The 20,628-nt window shown below is 38.2% G+C and overlaps 2 protein-coding genes across 3 annotated transcripts; one reads left to right on the top strand and one right to left on the bottom strand.

The window, feature by feature from the left end:
* Positions 1 to 2,888: 2,888 nt before the first annotated feature.
* Positions 2,889 to 16,351, top strand: LOC145489023 (uncharacterized). 2 transcript variants are annotated; one of them, XM_081467912.1, is made up of 7 exons: positions 2,889 to 3,212; positions 4,443 to 4,508; positions 4,585 to 4,640; positions 4,768 to 4,843; positions 8,445 to 10,504; positions 10,900 to 10,954; positions 11,066 to 16,351. In XM_081467912.1, exons 1-7 carry the CDS (start codon positions 3,197 to 3,199, stop codon positions 11,668 to 11,670), a joined length of 2,934 nt encoding a protein of 977 aa, XP_081324038.1. In that variant the 5' UTR covers positions 2,889 to 3,196; the 3' UTR covers positions 11,671 to 16,351. The 2 variants fall into 2 exon arrangements, with proteins under 2 accessions (XP_081324038.1, XP_081324037.1); XM_081467911.1 differs by lacking the exon at positions 2,889 to 3,212 and adding an exon at positions 3,221 to 4,279.
* A 537-nt stretch (positions 16,352 to 16,888) lies between these two features.
* Positions 16,889 to 19,058, bottom strand: LOC145489024 (DCN1-like protein 3). Its single transcript, XM_081467913.1, has one exon. It carries the CDS (start codon positions 18,726 to 18,728, stop codon positions 17,826 to 17,828), a length of 903 nt encoding a protein of 300 aa, XP_081324039.1. The 5' UTR covers positions 18,729 to 19,058; the 3' UTR covers positions 16,889 to 17,825.
* Between the last annotated feature and the right edge of the window lie 1,570 nt (positions 19,059 to 20,628).

The following is a 20,628-nucleotide window of genomic DNA, read 5'->3' as shown; positions in this document are numbered from 1 at the left end:
ATAAGAATCATAGGCCCGTATCTCTGGTCAAAACTGAACCCATGTGATAGGAGTGAACGACATTGAACAATTTTAAAATTAACATTAGACAAAGGGACCTCACTGTTTTCATTGAGGGCACGTGCACAAAGTGTGTTGTATGCACCACTGGATGAATCTATATACATATAGTCACAAATACTTTAATCATGATTGAACGTTCTTACCGTAGAACAATTTTAGCATGTGTAAAAATTTATTTCTTCTATTCATTTATTTTATATTGTTATTTTTTTATTTTACTATTTGAGTGTCTACAATTAGTTATTTCATTCATTCATTCTTTCGTTCGTTCGTTCGTTCGTTCGTTCGTTCGTTCGTTCGTTCGTTCGTTCGTTCATGACGACCAAAAAAACACCATGATAACTTACATTACGTTGTGCTAAGTATCGATAAGTAATCATAATGGTAGCAAAAGTGTGTGCGCGATGTCTTTCTGATCATTAGCTAGGAAGTAACTTTAGCCCAATCACACGAAGCAGCTTCAGCTACATTAGACTGTATCGTCAAATGCGAGTATCACCTGATACATGAGCTCATCATCTCTCTAGTTATTAGGGGAGGGTGGCAGGATCATGCCCACGGTGTTTGAAAAGCATTGTTGTTCCTCTACACGCAAATGCGTCAGTATTATGCATCAAGGAACAGAGCGTCTTGACAAACTTCGTCAGTGGCGCGACCGCATATTTTGTTCTTCATTGCTTTACCTACCTTGCTTTGTTTTGTGCTTGCTTCCGGAATGCCACGCTACAAATCTTAAGACTCATTACAACGCCCAATGTCTCATGATAACCTGTGAGCGTTCTGGTCTGATTGATCTCTTGCATTGTTTCGCCTTTGTTTACAAAAAAGCCAGAATTTTACACGTTCGATTTTGTCTCCTCTCAACTTTGGTGGTCAATACTTGTTTATTAGCCCCCCTTTCTCTCAAATATACGCTCACACTGATCTCAGAGGTTTTCTTTGAGCCGATGTTTTCCTTTGAGAAGAAGGAGGATCGAGGAAAAAACCTACTTCCTGAAATACGTACACAGCCAGTGTTTCTATGGTTACGTGTAAATTAAGTAACTTCACCTTAGACTTCAACTCGTGTTTCTAGAACTCGGAATAAACGCAGAATTTTTTCTGTTTTTTAATAATTTTTTTTAGACACTAAATTAGCCGCCCACATAAAATACACTCCCCGGAATTTTTAATTTTATCCACTTCATTTCACTTTTTTCGAAATTATAAAGCAAGGGGTAATCTTTGATTGACGTCGCTATTGCCAACATCTTCAGATGCAAAATTCATTTAAGAAATAAACTGCTGCAAGTCTGGGAGCAGCGTAGACCGGCATTTTTGTACACGTTATGATACACGCGTATGGGGGCCTTGAAGCAGCCGTGGCCATACAAGTGTCTGCAAATATATCGAACAGCACTTCCTAAAGAAACATCTCGTTCAAAATATGTTTCACTCTTCTATTAGTCATAGTTACTACAATGTTAACAAAGTAGTTGATCGTATTGTTTAAGTTCGCTAGACTAAATCGCCTCACTGTTTGTGACGTGTTAACACGAGATCATCAAAAACCGCCCACATAACTCCGTTTGACTGTGTCAAACTTCCGTAAATCTGTTAGGAGTGCCAGCTTTGAATATCTTATAATGATAAAATCTTAGCTTTGTAACTAGAAGCATTGTAAATCGAATTTTAAAAGAAGCATTTCTCGGTAGGAGTTTATAGACTTTTAAAACTTCTTTTTCCAGATATTTTTTCTCGGGTCCTCCTGCACTTAGGTGCGTCGCTTTATAGGATGTTCTCGATCTTTTTTTCCGTTTTGTCCAATTTTGACTTTCCCATTGTCTTGTCCTAGTACATTTATGTTTTTCTAGTAAACATTTTCCCAGCTTTATTTGTAAACATACGTCGGTTTCCATGTAGGCGGGTCCCTTTTGACGCAACTGAAATAAATAAAGTAAATAAATAAATATAAATATTACGAAGCTGTCTGATTATACTAGGGGAATCACCAATGCCGGGCGATGATCCGTTGATACAGAGATTCAAAGAGTCTACCAGAAAGAAATAAGTTCCAAGTTTTAACCAATATTATTGCCACATTGCTGATAATGTATGTATCATAATAGTCGGTGTTTTAAGTTCAGGAAAGTACCACCAGAACCAAATATTGCACAGGAAGCCGGCGGGTACGGGCTCATGTATTGATCAAGGGCAACGGATATGCTCATTTTCTCTTTATCTGGTTCATGATATTTAAAATGTGCAGCAGAAAAAAAAAATCAAACGCTGGAAAGCCCAATACGCAGACGCGTAGGGGTTTCGATAAACTGCTAATTGACCTTAATGACATATCAGCCGACATGGAAGCATAACTTATTATTTTTTTTCTTTGCCGGAAGTTCGTGGTGGTGATATTACGCGGACTGTTATTTTTAACTCTAAATGTTGAACACGTTACTGAATGAGTTATTTTACCTACCAGAGTATTTCCTAAACGGCTGACCACGAGACAAGATCTTAATATAAGTTCTTTTAATAAAGTTTTGCGAAAATAAAAGTGGTCACGCGCACATCTTCAGAAAGCAAAATGAATGCTGAGTAAAATCAATATATTAGTGTATAAGCAATGTCTTCTGATCCATCTTGATCCAGGGAGATTATCTCAAAGTTTTATTTTTGCGATCTGTTTCTGCGTCAGCAAATTTTTGGATGCAAAATAACGCGGTTTAAAAGTGGCGTGACAGAATCCCACCGAAAGGGAGTATAAATTTGAATATTGCTTCAACGATATCCAAAACCAACATCCGATAATATTTCGAAACGGTATTGAAACAGCTTGTTAGGCTTGTAACGTGTTTGTTCGTGTTTTCTGACTGAACAACAGTCCTTGTCAAACAAGAAGGAATTCGTTTCGAACGGATATCAAGGTGATCCGATAGCGTGACATTTGGTTTTTAAATGGTTACCTTGTCGGTAGTATCGTATTTCATGATGTGGGGTGACATGCTGAAGACCAGCCTATCGTCTGATCACTGACGCGGGGACCCGGATTATGTTACTAAAGGTCGATTATACTCTCATATGCTAGTGTAGATTCCATTGAAACTGAAAAAAGTCCGGCCCGAAGACTGTGGTGAGACCTACAACGACCATGCACGTACAAAAAGGTGAGTACAGCTGGTTTACAGGGCTTAATTTTTGTTATGCAGTTCATTGTTCGAGAAATCCAATGCGTGTCTTGGCCGTGACAATGTCGCGCGAGATGAAAGGTGATGGAGTTTATAAATTAGAATATTGTCTATGAATTTTTCGATGAGTAATAGAAACAAAGCTGACGATGGATTAACGGATTTAGCTTGACCGAAAAAAAATCAGAAATCTTTGTTCTATTTCTTAATGAAAAATCAAAAATTAAGTTCCACTGGGATGATAACTTAAACGATTTCCATCCAAGGAAGTCACATGAAATTCAACGAGTTGAGATAGGAAGGCCAATATAGGTGTGACCGTCTGGGAAATTAATCGCGCTTGCAAACCTATGACCAAGTATAGATTTGTATTTTATTATTTTTGAGGGTGTAGATTAATTTGTGAAGCAACACTAGAGGTCTCGGTTGATGTATAAATAACAGATTACCAGGATAGCGCGATGCGGTACTTTCGTTATTGAAATAATAGCGAAAGCCTTTTTTCCGACAAACCACGGAGCTAACACGAGAGCTGCTTGAAAAGGAAATGATGAATTTCCTTCAACACATGGTGACCACTGTGACTAACAGTAATTTCCACAAAGGACATGGTAAGAAACGGACTCGCTATTTCTAATTTTACTGAAAGCGAACCTGGGGCTGGATTTTAATTTTCTTCGAATGCTTGCACGTGCTGTAACAGTAATGTGTTACTCGTAAACAAATTGAACCAATCACCAGTCGAGGATTTAGTGCGCAGACAAGCATTGTTGACACTCTGATTTTATCCCTGACGTCACCTGACATCCGGGTTCTCGTCGATCATAAATGTCATGCCGTGCCCCTTTCCAAGGGTTCACCGGGAAAGTTTTTATGAGGAAACAGAAGAGATAGACGGGTCTAGAGAGAACTTCGAGTTTTTACCCCATAAAACTGCCACTTAAGCATGTCCTGGAATATCCAAAGACCTGACGGTGTCGGCGGAATGGCACCCTCGGAAGGGCAACCGTACATGAGCCACGAACAACTTCGCAGTAACAGAGACGGTGAGACAGATCCACTTTTCCAGGCTATTTATTTTCGTCGACCTTTCTCTTTGTTCTCAGGCTAGAAAAAACAAATAAATGCTACATTTTAGGTGTTCTTTCTAGCTAGTTTTATCTCGAATTCATGGCTACGAGTACTGAAACCGTAAATGTTTCGTTGCAGCTCTCGAGCGCAAGCTCTCTCAAAGACGACCTCGTCAAGAGCTCGTAAACAGGGGAATCATGCCAGGTTTGTATTTAAGCTGCTTGTCATTCACCTTAGCTCCACTTCTCCTCTGAGAAATACTTTTTGTTTGTCGTTTTAGCGGTCAGTGCAGCACCAGGAATTCTTTCTCAAAGGACGAAACTCGAACGAGCAAAGGTTAGTATTTGGTCACTTCGGTGTCTGTGTGTTTGGTTCTTGAACTGGCTTTTATATTCAAAGGAATTAGTCAATAAAATGTATAAGGCATTAAAACACAGCCACTACATCTTCTTGTGGTTTGCAGACTGGCGATATGTTGCAAAAGAAAATAAGAGCCAGACCTAACCGTGCTCAGCTGATTCAAAGACACATTTTGAAAGGTAAGCTTATGTGAAATTCTACCATTTATATTTTGAATTCGCTCAGCTGTGGCGTGATATAACAATTATGAAGGTGTTTTGACTAAATCAGCATGTCTAGCACGGAGTATTCTCCGACTTTTCATATGTCACTTTCGGTGAAGTGAATTTGAGGACATTTTATCATGAAATTATTCTTTACGTAATTTTGGCCCGTCACGTATGCACTTCAAACGCTTGAGCTATTTGGAACAAATGTTTATTTGTGTGTTACATAGGATTCCTTCATAAATTTTTTTTCATGCCCAGTCATTGCATTCTAAGGAAAATAATTTATTCGAAGTTTCACATAGTTAGCCTGGGTACAAAAATATGCTGTTTTTGAACAGTGTCAATTCGGTTTCACACCATGGTTTTGCATCTAATAATTGCAACTCACTCTCTGTTTGATTTGTCAACGTTATATTACACTTTTCGTTTGATGTTGTGTTCGTAATCACGATGTCATTTCACGATGGAATGAAAACATAATTAGTCTTCACGCTTGCTGTCCCTACAGCTGGTTCCTTTAGTTTATTGGAGAAAGTCGAATCCAGACGTTATTTCGTCTCTTTGTGCTGTCTTAGCGTGTCTCTTGTCAGCGTTGATGTAAAATGGGTATTGAGTCATAGATCTCGTATCCATTTCAATCAATGGAATTTGCCACTTTTACTCGTTGTTTAAATCGGTTTTTCGATAAAGGTCTCAGAATACCCAGTTTTGTTTTAATTTTACTTGGACTGTACAATCCACCAAATCCCCAACTAAGACCAGTTAAGACCAAAGAGTATTTTGGGATGAACTGATCCGACCACACTAAGACTTGTGAATCTCGGTGTTCAGTTCTGAGATTAAACGGTCTTACCTTGATTTGTTCGAGCTGTTGATGGCTTATCTGACTTGATATTTTAGAACTTAACATGGATTTTCTGAGTATAATTTTATCTATAAAACCAATTCAAAGATCCAGCCTTCCTTTTTGTTCAACTTCTTGTCATAATAGATAATGTGATATCTCTCAATTGATCAGATGGTGTACCCTGTGACTTGCTATCAATATTTTTTTCCCTTGGAGTGTTCACTCTGTAATTTAAAGCACTAAACTACAGATGGAGTTATCTTATGACTTTTTCCTGTAATTTATCTGGTGATTTTTTTAAATCCAGAGATAATTCTGATCAGAGCTATTGTTTGAAGTCGGCTCCTAGCAGGCCATCTTCTGCCATTATTGTTGTTGACAATAAAACGGAAGAAACTTTTGTAATTAGTTGATTAACTAGCGATCCTCGTCAGCAGGATTCCTCTTTACTTCCAGGTATGAGACGGGGCTTTTGAGTTAAGGTTACTCCAAACCTTCGTGGGGCTACTTTTGCCAAATTTTCTTTTTTTCAACCAAATTAAAGTTCATTATTTAAGGTAACATTTTCCAAAAAATTAAAATAAAATATTAAAATGTGCGCGAGTTATTGGGAAAAAGAGATTTTTTATTAACAGTTAATAAGCTGTCAAGATGTCATAATCCTCAAAAGGCTTGGACTCCTCAGCAACCTTTTCACGGCAAACTGCTTAATCCGGAGATCCTATATCAAATACTTTCAATTGTCGATTTCATGTCTGTCAAGAGTGACTCCTCGTAATCTCGCTTCGGCAATTGCTCCTCAGTTTCTTTTTGTTTTGTTGCACATCGTTTTCCTTCTGTTTGCGCATTATTGTTGACTACCAGCCTAAAACATGTGTGCTTAAAACATGACTGTAACCCTATTACTTTCCTGTAAAGCTTGAGTTTGCATACTGTGAATGCTGGGGTTTTGTTATTTCATTGGTTGGTGGCTTTTTGTGTTGACGTCTCACTCTGAGAAGGCGTGACATGTGTATATGTCTTTAGAAGGCCAAAACTGGCACTTGTTTTTTGAGAGAATCCCCCCTCTTTAGATGAATTAATTGGGTATGTAGAATGAACAGTTTTCTGCGAAATTTGACCAGAACGTCTACTGATAGATAAGGAACGAAAAGTGTCAGCGAATTCTCTTATTTTGAATATTTTTCTTGTGGTGGCCTCTAACGCAACATGCTACGCAAATTTTTTCGATATTGAAACTTGTCAGATCTATAAAAAGATAACCAATGGAAAAAAAAAGAAAATGCTGACACTCTTTGAGAGATCAATGCTTTGTGATTAACACTGCACAGTTATTTTGCATGAATGATCGCATTTGATACCTGATTAATTCACTGGAATTGTAGTCGGTTGATTTGCCATTTACGGCTTTTGCTATCTTAGGAAAGGGATCTGCTAAACAGAAGATAATTTTATTATTTATAATTCTACATTTCATGACCCTTCTATTGATATATATAGTTTGTGGGGGCTTCCTTGAAAATAGCCCATGTGCAAATTTTTTCTGAAGGACACCTGCGAAGGTTTGGAGTAACCTTAACTGTAGCCTTGATCTTCACACCCACAACAAACTTGTTACCTGTGGAGTTTACCACAGTCCAGTTCACCCGTAACATCAAGGGTCCATCAAACATACTCAGGTGTAGTAGAGGTTACAGGTTATGGCCCTTATTGTCAGCCCTATGAAATGTGTGGCATCCTCCTCCTCCTCCTATGCTCCTTTTCTTTATACCAAGAGTAGCCCTCCCTACTGTGAACTTTAGGTGTTGTTTCTCCTGTAACAGAGGAAATCTCCATTGAAAATTACTCTTCTTTCATTTTTCTTACTATAAGTACAACTTCTTTTTGGTCAGAACTTTTGCATGTCTCAGTGGCCATGATATGATTACTGGTTGGCCAAAGGTTTTCTGTGAAATGTGGAAGAATCTTTTGCAAGAATTGTACACAAAAGTCAAGTAATTTGTCAAGTTTTACAAGGGTACTGATCAAATAGTACAAATCTCTTGTGGAATATCTTTGTTCCCATACCTGACAGGTTGTGTATAAATATATGATTAGTAATTTCATAAGGATTTTTACTCTTACTAAAATTTCTGCCATTGAAAGGCCAGTTTTCAACAGTGGCCTGAAAATCACTTTGTAACCTGATTTTTCTGGGTAAACTCTTACATCTATCAAATGGAAGGAGCTATTAGTGCATCAGCTCTCCTTACAATAATGAGCACTTCCAAATGAACATGTGTGAACAATTATGAAAACAATCAAGTAATTCGTGATTTCTAATGTAGAAAGCTCAGTTAGATACCAAAGTTTATGTTACTGCAGTTGTTCACCCTTTTAGTCCGAAGTTCAAAATGTTAGTTCTTTATACTGATAGCCATACAGTTCTTTTATTGTATCAATCAATCCATCAACTTTGTTTAGAGAGGGTGACACATGAAAGTATAAGCTGATAAATTAGTGGCCTTCTGTGCTGAACATGAGTCTACGAGCAACGTATGCTCTGAGAACTTGGTGGTATAAGACAAAATTGCTTAGTTGATGATCGAGACAATGTCACTTAGTTGATTATTTTCATTCTTATATCCTGCACAGTTGAAATTGTATCGGTATTGTAATGAGAAAATACATTTTGATCATTCCTGGTAATTAAGGCTTAATAAAGTGATGTTGTGCTTTTTATAGAAACACCTGGTGCTGTGGATCCTTCATTGATTGACAAGCAGATGAGATTGAAAAGAAAGAAACTAGAAGACAATCTCAATGACAAATTGTCATTTAGACCTGGGCCTCTGGAACTAGTGAAGGAGAATATTTTGGAAGCTGGTACTCCAATTAGCCAGGTGGTACAAGAGGGAACTGTGCCATTTACTGACACAACAGATTACTTTGATTCTTTTTCTCCTGAGAGTGTTGACTCGCCAGAACCATCTCCTTCACCAGAACCAAGCCAAGTTGCTTCTCCACCAAGCATTGCATCCTCACCAGGATCAACGTGCATAACATCAACGGTGCAAGCCCTTGCTTCTCTGCAAGCGCAGACTCGGAAGCATTCGCAGCAACAACAGGAAAAACAACAGCAGCAGCATCAGATGTTTCTACAACAGCAAAATAGCCAGCAGCTTCTGACATCACCTTCACCTCTCTCAGCATCAGTACAATCCTTACAGGGATCCAAAAAGGAAGGCAAGTCTCGCAAGAAGACAGCCAAACCCAAAGTTAAGAAGTACAAGTATCATGAATACAGGCCACCCAATGGTGAGGTGCAGAAGTCTGATTTGCCGTCAGACTCACCTTATGGCTTGCTATTGCAACAGCAACAGCTGTACCTCCAGTTGCAGGTACTGTACCAGAACTACCCGCATCATTGTATGTTACCATCCATTCCAGAGAACGTTAAACTTGGAGTGAATGGTTCCAAGAATAATAATGGTGCTGATTCCGAAAAAGCTGTCAAAATTGAAGACATGAGAGTTGTTGATATGAGAAGAGCTCTGAAAGAGCGTGGGCTTCCAGTGTTTGGTTCTAAAACTGATTTAATTAAGCGACTGAAAGAGGCTGGACCTCTTGTGACACCAGCTGTGTCAAGCTCAAGCACTGCACCTGTTGTGGTCTCTACACAAGGACAAATAACAACGTCAGCTCCAAGCGTGTCCCAGGCACAAGCTCTTCCAACGCAAACAGGCCATCAAACACTACATCGGTCCCATTCATTACCTTTGCAAAATGCAAATTTTAACACTGTGGAGCAGTTGAAGATGCAGATTTTGGCAAATAACCAAAGTCTCCAACAACTCAGTGTCCCACCAGAGGTTCAGCAGCAGCTGCAGCAGCTCCAGTATTTGAACCTTCAGTTGCAACTCCAGCACTTAAACATCCAGCAACAACAGAACATACAACCAAAACCTCAAGACACCCCAGTTAGCAGTCAGACTGCAGCTGTTAAAAAGGAAAGTCTCATAGATAGTAATTGTTCTTTCAGTCATTCCCCTGATCAGAACCAAATTAAGGACCGAAAGCCTTCATTCACATTACAGCAGCAAAGTCAGCAGTCGCAAATGTCGCCAGGGAGTCATTCCCCTCTGCAGTCCCAGCAGTTGCAGAAGCCGCAGGTAGATCATGTTGATCAGGCTTTGGCGCAGTTACAGGAAGAGGCTCAAACCCTGGACTTTCGCTCACCTCACATTGACTCTAATCCTAGCAGTGTTGAAAGCCAGATTCTATCTTGGGATCAACAACATCCACTGTTTGATGGTGAAAGTGAATCGTATCCATCGCCAGGCTCTCAGCATTCAGACTTGTCAAGTCTGTCACCATTGCAAATGGACCATCTATCCCATAGTATGGAAGCTTTGCATAACACAAACCTATTTCAGGGCAATGCAAAGCCCGATAATCATCCTATGCAGAGGTCATACTCAGAGAGGTCACCATCTGATGGTTGTGACGATTACTTCTTGATGGTTCCACAGACTAAGCCTCGATCAATGTCTGAGCCACAGTTCCCAGTGTCAACGCACAAGCGATCCTCATCATTCCCTTCAATCCCTTTCACCACTCCCCCACCGAGCTATGAGGCTCACATGGCTGCACAGTCACACAAGCAGCAAAGAACAATTCCTGTGGGTGGACAGATGGGTGGTGGCTTTGCCGTGAGCAATGACATAAGCCCTAAACATGAGGACATGGATTTGCCTCTGGAATCTGTAATCCAAGATAAGGAATTGTCTCAGGAATTACACAAGGTTTGTGTAATGATAATAACTGTTTAATGAAACTGGTTGTATTGACCACCTAGCACTGGAGTTCATTTTTAGCCCTTCATTGTCCTATGGCAAAAAACTTAGTCCTTCTACACTGTTTCCTTTACCTTTTGAATCTTTCTCCACAGTTGTGCTAGCCTTGTGCAAGTCTTGCAAGCCTTACTCTAACCTTGTACCTAAATAATATTATCAGGGTCTTCATGCATAAACTTAATTCATTCAATTTGATGAATATGCACCAGCCACTGTGTCTTGAGTCAAGTTAATTACAAAAGAAACACTTTGCAGTTTGCCATCTATCTTTTTAACTGCCATGTCTTCATTTTCTTTCTGAAAATTAAGCTGTTATTGTTGTTTGTTTGTTTGTTTTTCTGTAGGCCATGACGAATTTCAGTTCACTTGATCATGACGAAATACTTGAAATACTAGGAGGTATGTTGTAAACTTCTGTGATTATCTCGCAGTTATTCTGTCAAGTTGTCAATATCTATAGTTTTAAAGGAAAAGAGTTTGTAATAGTTTGTTGTGCTTTTTCATTTTCAGAGCCTCGCACCCAAATACCAACAACTACTAGTTCATTTACTGGAGTGTTGTCATCTTCACAAGTATCTCCTGGGAACTCTCAGACACTGAGCAAGTCACCAAGTTTTGGATACCTTCGTACCCTGCCAGCACCTAACTCCCCAGGAAGGATGTCAAGAAGTTGTGAAGATGTGAGCCAATTGCCTGTTGGCAACAAGTTCCCTCTTCAAATGGACAACAATACTTTTTCTGATTTGGACCATTTGCTCATGAGCCCTTTGTCTCCTATGAAGGTGGACTCTTGTGATACAGATGAAAATTCAAGCTTAATGTATCCTACATCTAATTCTATACCAATTCCAACATCAAATGGCAGTGTTGGAAGGACAACTAATTTAAGTTGGCTTGACTTGAGTTTGTCACCATCTGCGCAGAATATTTCACCCCATGGCAATGTTGAACTGCACAATAACAACAACAAAGGGACTCCGCCCACGTTTTTGTACGACCCTACCACTGCATTCAAGAGTGATGAACCTTTTCCGTTATCACTGTTTGACTTAGAGACACCGACAGCTCTTCATCCACCCTCTGATTTTTCAGAAGCAATGGATTACTGCGTTTAGGTTCCATTCTAGTTGATTAGCTAGTACAAGTGTTTAACATTAGATAATAATAATTAATAACAAGCAAAATAATAGTATTTGTCATTTATGTATGCATGGTTGCACAGTTCTTCCAGTCATGTCATCATTATTGTACAAATAACTAGGTTCTCTAATAGGGATCTTGAATATCATGCTTGACACCATACTCTTTGGTACATGAGACCCTGGATCATTGTATGGTCATTCGTAGAAGTGATCCCAAACTTGCATTGGTAATTATTCTCTTCTGTTTCGTGATGTTGGTGATGTCTTTTGAAGTGACTTAACTGTACTTCATAGTTGTGCTAATTTAAAGTAATCTAAACGTCTTGCTGTTAAAGATCAAGTAAGGAAAACATTATTTTATGAGGAAAACAGTTTTCACTACTATAAGCTTGTTTCCAAGCAACTTAATTTTGCTGTGCTGTCACGTTCTAGCTAGTACTCTTACTTTCTGTAATAAATCTTGTACTTCAAGTGTGTTTTGTTCTGGAGTGACAAAATATTTCACTGTGTTCTTTCACTAATTTGATGTCTTCCAAGTTTTCTGTCATTTGTTTCATGTAACATCCTCGTCATAACATACTGCATTGCTAATTTGTAACATTGAAATATGCAAAAATAACATTAAGGTATACATGTATGGAAAAAATTTGTTACCATAGAGTCTTTGTCAGATTTCTTCCACCAGTGAGAGATAAGGCTCTACGATTAACACAGAGCAATAAGAAAAGCAATCTTATTTTCACTTTATTTTTTTTTTCAGTATTCTGGTAATTTCTCTTGTAATAAGCATCATATTTTTTTCCAACAAGTTAATGTAAAATAATTTATGTGAACTTATTACAGTGGAGGAATATGATGGCGATATGATTTCTTGATGCTAATAATTAGCATGAAATATTAAGGCATGCCTACAAGTTAGGATTAGTAAGTTAATGTCTTCATACCAATTCTACTTAAAAGGTCCTTTTGCTAACACCTGTTTCAATTAACATTCACATTTTTTATTGATCTTTGATACCCCCCTCAGCTACCCTGAGAATATTCTGATGATGATTTAATCTTATCTTAGCCACAAAGAGATAAAGAAACCACGAGGGTAATGCTACGCTAAACATCTAGCAACTCACGAAGAAAACTGGGCAATGAAAATGTAAAGGTTAAAGCAACATCATCTGAGTGCTGAAACAGTTAAAACTTTCTTCTCCTTGTGTTTATAGTTGCATTGTTGTGTTGAAGCATACACAGATCATGTTGCAAGTGCAGCTGTCTTTTACTGTTGGCAAGGTTACAGGTTTACATTTAGTTTTTTTGGCAGAGCAGTTATATAAAATTCAGTGGGCAGAGGAATATCTGTTCTATCATAAACTAAAAATGAAATAATAGAGTTCAGGGCCTTAGCCAGAAGAAAATTATGACTGAAGCAACATTCATTAAAAAAAATTATGACAGAGGCAATGTCCATGATTAAATTCTCTTCTTAGTTATTTAGGGTGTTTATGATGACCATAAACAACAACGACGAAAAAATATGACTGAGACAAGTGCCTCAATTTTCCTGTTGCTAGCTTCGACCTGGAAGTGTTCATGGATTTCCCCTTTACTTCTGTAACTGTTTGCATGTGGGAAATGCCCAGTGGATTTTTGTCTACTTTGGAATCAGTCAGAATGATAAAGGGCCACAAGCTATCAGCACAGACACAATCTTGTTACCTTCAGACTTGCACATGGACTAACATCACCAAAATATTGCTCTATTATATCTTGTGTCACATTTTGTTCATGTGTTTTCTGAATATTAATTCACAGCTAAGGTAGATAAATTTCAAGCTTAGTAGCTATGCTAAGGCAACTGGACACCTGCTCTCAGTTTCGTTCAAACTGGATAATCACCTAGCTGCCCGAGGCTGCACTCGTCTCCCCATTGCTAATCTAAATAGATGAACACTTGATTCATGGTATGGTAGTATTGCAGTCCCTCTTCCCCAAGATCACTGAAAAAGGTTAATTACATAAAGAGAACAATATGTTGTACAGATGTGTTTTCCATTTAATTCTCAAATGGCTTGAACTAGACTGCCTAAGTACATGTAGGTTGATAAATGTTTTGATAAAAGATGAAAAAAACAAAATCTTATTTTGCTGCATGGAAAAAATGATATTTAGTATGCAGCAGAAATCTTATTCAAGGAAGTTCATCTACTTTTGTTTAGATGTTATAGTAAGGAGACAATCTCCTGTCTTTATTTCGATTCCAAAGTGAAAACTTTTCACTTTAATTAAACACACTGAAGTAAAGAAAAAAAAAAATGTAATATTGCAAAATGCTGTATTTAATTCCATCTCGCTGCATGTTGGGGGTAAAGTAAACCTTAGTAACAGCACATATTTAGTGTTTAACATTTTTGTTGGTGTGATCAGTGGTATTCATTGCTTGTTAACGTCCATAGTTTCACCCAACCTGGGTTTCTGATGAAAGTAATGTTGTTGTGAGCTACGATTGTAGTGGTGGAATTGCTATAATCCTGAACTAAACAGTTATCAAAGTTGTGATCATCTGGGAAGGATTAGAGGCATCAACCACAAATTTACAACACTGCTGTTTACATTTGGCCACTTGGATTGTAAAGCATGATATCAGCATTCCCCCTCCAGACAGTATTTTAACAAGGATTTTGTACCACCACAAGTGAAAGCAAAAACCCTGGATATTTACCAGTTGGTAAATATTGCATAATTTCTGTTTTACTTCAGTGTGCTTATAGTGTTGGGTTCACTTTCTGTCATTACTTCGATGACATTAAAGTACACAAGATCAACTTTAAAAATACCAGTCAGAGTTCTTTATTAAGTGTTATTAGAATTTGTCAATGTTTTGAAATAAAATGTAATTCAGAACTCCATCATTGTTGCCGGTAGTTTTGTATTTTTTTTCTAAACAATTTTTGGGCTCTAAATTGCATCTTTTTCCCAGCCAATGAGAATGGAACACTACCAAAACCAGCCAATCAGATTTCAAGGCTAGAAATCAAATTACAGGAAAGCCAGAGCAATTCATTTATCAATCACATATTTGTGCCCTAAATTGCATCTTACTGTTTTTCGTACAAAACGAGATGTAAAAGCGTTTCTGGTTCTCCTTTCAACATCAATAACATATTGGTACTAACCAAGGTGATGAAAAGTGGGTGTTATTGAGTGGCAATTCAACTTTGTGTCGTGCAATTTTGGTCTGAAATCACACTTGTAATTTCAAATCTAACATGCTTCAAGCTCGTGCAACTTCAAAACCAAATTTCATTTTGATTTCAGACCAAATTGCACTCCACTCAGTTCCATTACCATTACAGTGGAACCCTGCCTTGCTGTCACCCCATTAATGCAGACACCCTGTTAATATGGCTAATGGCCACATTCTGAAATCCCAACCTGCATAATCCTTAATAATTTTACCCCGTTATACGGTTGTTCTGTTCAATTTTTTAAAAATTATATCTCCATTCCAGATGCTGATAAAGAGTTGTTTAGAAGTGCAATTGTGATCATGAGTGATATATCTGTGAACATGTCACTGAGTTTAGACCAGTCATGAGGTTTGAATCTACCCCATTAATAAGGACATCCTGTTGATACGGCCAAATTTTCATAGCCCATCGGTGACCATATTGAATCTCGTAATGAACGCATTACAATGATTTGAGTCTCTTTCTCGAGAAAATCAGAGTACAGGCCAGCGGTTTTAAGATCACAAGCAAGCAATCCCATCTTGCGTTTAAGTTCACGAGGATAAATGTTTGTCTGACCTTAAGAGAAAGCCAGTGGGAAGCAGTCTATTGATGAAAATTATTATGCACAACTTGGAGTACCACTGGAAATTTTTGAAACTGTCAAAATGAGGGGTGGACTAAGCCTACACATTTTTCTTTTTGTATGCACTGACCCTCTCAGGGCCTGAGTATACATTTACAGCTGAGGAAAAGCACTTTTTTGTTCTACCTGCAATCAGGCTGGGGGGAGGGGGGCAGTGAAAATATTCCAGTGGGCTGAACAGAAAAGTCTTTTCCTTTTACATCCTGACTAGAATTTCCAGAAATGTTTTGTAGTCTCGATGTAGTCATTGGCATGGGATGACTTAATGGCTCTGATCGACAGTCTGCAGCCTTGCTTTTCTTTGATTAAAATGGCAAAATGAATGAGATGAACACAACTTGCATTCTAAAGTTCAAAAGTTTGACTACAAAGCTGCCATGTGGAAGGGGAGGAGGTTGGGGGTAGGGGTGAAACCAATCACCAAAGGTTTATGCTTCTTTGTTCTCCCTTATCCCCTCCTCCCTGGCAAAAGTATCTATACAAGATGCTCATAACCCATAATTAATCTTCATTATCATGAGCCAAGCATATATCGCGGCTCGACAGAGTATCTGTTTCTTGAGAGTGACGAGAGGGTGGTCTTAAGAATTTCAACATTTCTTTTTGGATAGGAGCAGCACATCTGTCAATTGTTCCTTCTTCAAGACTATTTCACAGACAGTTATTGATGACGTCTTTTTAACACCCACAATAACCTGTTCTGGTCAGAGCCATTAGCCTACTAGCCTAGTACCTATGTGCAAAGCTAGAGAAAAGCCCAGCACAAAGAAAAGTTAATTTCAGAGGAAATAATAATAATAATAATAATAATAATAATAATAATAATAATAATAATAATAATAATAATAATAATAATAATAATAGATTTGTATAGCGCCATATCCATGGAGGTGTAACTAATTTAAAATCTCACTTCTTTTCCTTCAGTTCAAAAACACACAAGAAGCCCAAAACAACTCCAGAGTCCCTGACCCTCAACTGGTAGAGCGAGCAATCCTTGTGTAAAAGCTAGTACCTGTAAATTAAATTGAGTGAAGTTGTAGGGCTTGAAGTCTTGAAATATTCCAGCTTGCCCTTTGGGCAGGCAGCTCTCAAAGTTTGCTTGCCCTTGATTCTCTTTTCTTTTTATTTAGTTGGCAGACGACTTGCCCAGGCTGTTGCCCATAAGGCAAGTGAAAATGAAAAGTTACTTGCCCGACAGGAAAATCTACTTGTGATTCACTTGTCGGGCAACAGAAATTATTATGACTTCTTTTCAAGCCCTGAATTGCTGTGCATGAAACTGTGCCGAGGATGACTTTTGTTGCGGTACTACACTACAACATTGAACAAAATAAAAGTTTTATTTTCAATGGCTTTGATAAAGACTGCTACTTAAATTTAACAGACCAGTTAATTTACTGTCTTCAAAAAATGAAAGAACTCGTTCTCCTTACAGAACACTGTGTACTTCTTTACAAGCAAGTTTTGAGAATTCCATGGTATATCTAGAGAACATGTTTCAGTCTCTCGCTCGTCTGCTTAACAATGTCTTGATATTGCAAGGGGGACGTAGGTGTTGATCACTCCTTGTCAATAGCAAAAGTGTAAAACTCCATAATAAAAAAGGTTCTGCATTCTCAATGCATTTTGTACACTAATTAATATTGCAGACTTACAGCTGTTTTCAAGAGAATATTACGTATCTATACCTCTCTTCAGTGATAATTTCAGCGAAATTTCAATAATCTGTCGGCGGACTGCTAAACGATTTTGAGCATGTGGCATTTAAAACTTGCTAATAAATTTAAAAATAAATTAGTTTTAAACCTCTTGTTTCAAAACTTGGCCAATGGTTTGGTAAACCAATGGATCAACCAATGCGCTAAAACTGGCTTTACTGTAAGCTTTATATTTACGATATTTGGTGGATAAAAAAAGAGACGTTTTCGATGTCGACGAAAATGAAATTTTTAAGTTTGGAATTTTAGTTTATTGAAGCCGTTTCCAAAACAAAGCACCGACTGCATTGTCAACAATGTCCGCGGTCTCTGATCGCAACCTTTCTTTACTGCTTCGAGTAATGAAGCATTCCCTAAATAAACTAACCCGTGGTTCTGGAACGCAGTAAACCCAACAGGAATCGTCACTTCTGGATAAAATAATTCCGCTCTAACCATGGCACATTTTTCCTTGTAGCTCCAGAAAAGATCGAAGGTATTTAGGATCACTACAAAGGATTACTGCTAAAGCATTACGACATTTTCAGACAGAGTCAAAGTCTAGAAACTGTATGAACTTTCTTCCTTGATAATCCCGTTTTCTTGCTTTTCCTCGTAAATTGCAGCGTCATCCTTCGCACGCTGCTTGACTAATTCTCTTTCGGATTCTACAAAATCGTCGAAAAGACTCGGCCATGCTTCGGAGTCATCGTAGTTCTCGAAATCCGGTTCGATCGCTTCGGTGAAATTTAAAAACATATACCAAGTGTCTCGTGAAATTCCCCGTAGTTGCCTATTTTCTAAATAGGCAAACCATCGATCTAACACTGCCGGAACTTTCCTTGAAAAGACCAGTTTCCAAAGGGGAAGCGCGATGTTCTTTGGTAAGGCCCTTTGGCCTTCTTCTACATCAAGTCCAAACTTAAACGTGAACCGATATAGATCTTTGAATTTCTCGACGTCGTTCGTCACCTCTGCTTCTAGTTCAGGAAATTTATTTTGCAGGCCTTTTATGGAGTCTATTTTGAGGGCTTTACAGCCGTCAAAGAATTCTGTTCTCGTAAAGCGACACATTTGCGAAGCATTGAACTTCCACGCCAGAACAAGGACGATAAACTCTGTAGGATCAACTCCTAAGTCTTGACAGAATTTCTCCATTCCATCTGCAAGAATAGAATCTTCAGTGTCGTCTTTATATTTAGCAAATAGAGCGGCGATCTTTGATTCGTCAACCTCTTGCTTCGAAAAGGTGAACGTTCTCACAACATCATTTGAAGTATTTTTCCCCACTACGTCTTTCTCCGCCGCTTTGCTATTGAACGGTTCATGCATTTTGCTGGCGTGTGGTGGATACGAGTGATTAAACGTCCTACTTGTAACAGTGTTTGTGGTTTGCTGCGAAGGCTTTCGTTGAGCTGTATCAGTAGTTGAGTCACCCACACAAACTGAACAACACTTACCCATAACCTCAAACCACTATTTTTGTGTACCGAAACACAGTTATCGGCAACGAAAGTGAAAAGTTTACATGGAATAGGGAAAGATGAATGTCGTGTTGCAACGCAAAGATGTCAACTTTTCTTACGCTAGACACCACGTGACCGGATATTGACGTTTTTAGCAACTTCCGGTTTTTGGAATACACGTATGTTTTTGACAACACTTTCCCACGAATTTTCACTATTCAAATGAACCGCAACAAGGAAAGCCATGTTTATTCTAATATTGCTCGACTACAGCAGTTGCTTAAGTATGTATTTTATCACTGTTTTCTCACACTCTCGCGAAGTCTTGAGGGAATATTACTGAAATTAAATATATTGGATTCTCAGATGGCTTCTTTCACAAAAGAAAGAACACTGATATAAATTATTGAACATAAGCCCTCCCGAAGTTAGGAAAAACAAAAAAAGTATCTAAATCTCGTACAAGCATATAATATTTGTTATAGTTACCATTCTTTTAAAGTAGATTATTTTTTTCAAAAGTTAGTTAACGTGGCTCTGTTTTTCAAATAGAATAATCTGGTTCTCTAAAGTAGTCAGTAAAATTGCTCGAGTCTAAAAGGTTAAGTTAGCACTTAAACTAAAGTGACCTACAACCTTATCTCGGTTTTCTATAGTATAGAACGATGAAGAGGATTTTGTAAGTATTTACTCATTATATTTTGAACGGGAAACCTAGTTGTTTGGGCTTGCCGCTGACTGTGAATTCGCACTCTGTATTAAACAAAGACATCTTTTTCTGCACAAAACAAAGTAATTTCTGAAAAGCAATTGATTGCAAAAACATCCAGTGACCATTCTTACAACACACGCTGTTCTACCTCCAATAAGGGACCATTCATTATTTATGCCTGGGAGGGGGCTGGCAAGATTCATTGCAAATAACAACAAAACGTTTTGACCCCCCTCCCAACAAAACAGAAATATTATGACCCCTATAGCACACCATGCTAAAAATATATGCCCCCTCCCTCACTCTTCTCCTTCCCTTAGACTCACACTTCGACACTTAAGGATTTTTAAGACAATCATATCAAGTACCACACTTTTACTTTTAACACATGCAATAGTCAATAAGTTATTTTGAGATAAGTTACTTAATAAAGCAAACATAAATTTCTCTCTGTTCATTGTTCGTCTCTTTCATTGCATTCTCCATTATCATCCACCACTTCTTATCTTCCTTCGTCATCATCTTCTTCAGAATTATCCCATTCTTCTTCACAATGTCCTTCCTCTTCATAGCAGTTTGCCTCTAATTCCCATTCGGTGAGCTTTGCAAGTACACACTTCCTTGCTTCTGGATGCCGTGTGCCTGTCTGCTCTCAATTTTTCTAGTTCATTTAACTGAAGCATAACTGTTTTGTAACACACTTGTCAGCTCCCCCAGAATCAAGTTTGATGATTTGCACCTTTAATTTCTTCTTTGTTTTTGTTTAGGTGCTCTCTCTTTCTTTTTTCAGCCTTTCTTGTTGTCTTCTGTTTTTCATTCCCGTCTTATTTGGTAAACCTTTGAAGGCTCGATCAAGACTTTGCTTTATGCTTAACAACTTCTCTAATTTGTCACTGACATCTCCTTTCATTTGAGCAAGCTCCTCTTGCACTACTGTAAATTTTTGTTAAAAAGTGTCCCCAAATTAGATCGGATAATCATAAAATATCACAAAATGTTTTGACGATGGAACTTTAAAACTAGATAATGACGATGCAATCGCCTCCTTCTGCACAAAATTTCTTGTGGAAAAGGAACTAATTAAGGATCATTTACAGCATCTAACTACATTAGCGACGAGAGAACCTGTGTACAAAGGACAGGTTGACAACAGAAATGTTCACGTATTATGACTGGAACACTCTTT

The sequence above is a fragment of the Orbicella franksi genome, chromosome 6 (assembly GCF_964199315.1).
Source record: "Orbicella franksi chromosome 6, jaOrbFran1.1, whole genome shotgun sequence".
Classification (NCBI taxonomy): domain Eukaryota; kingdom Metazoa; phylum Cnidaria; class Anthozoa; order Scleractinia; family Merulinidae; genus Orbicella; species Orbicella franksi.
This window is presented reverse-complemented; position numbering and strand designations above follow the sequence as displayed.

Coding starts and splice junctions, on each gene's coding strand:
- LOC145489023 (XM_081467911.1), top strand. CDS start 4,180: ATGTCCTGGAATATCCAAAGACCTGACGGTGTCGGCGGAATGGCACCC. Junction 4,844..8,444: donor TCAAAGACACATTTTGAAAG/GTAAGCTTATGT, acceptor TGCTTTTTATAG/AAACACCTGGTGCTGTGGAT. Junction 10,955..11,065: donor AATACTTGAAATACTAGGAG/GTATGTTGTAAA, acceptor TTTCATTTTCAG/AGCCTCGCACCCAAATACCA.
- LOC145489024 (XM_081467913.1), bottom strand. CDS start 18,728: ATGGGTAAGTGTTGTTCAGTTTGTGTGGGTGACTCAACTACTGATACA.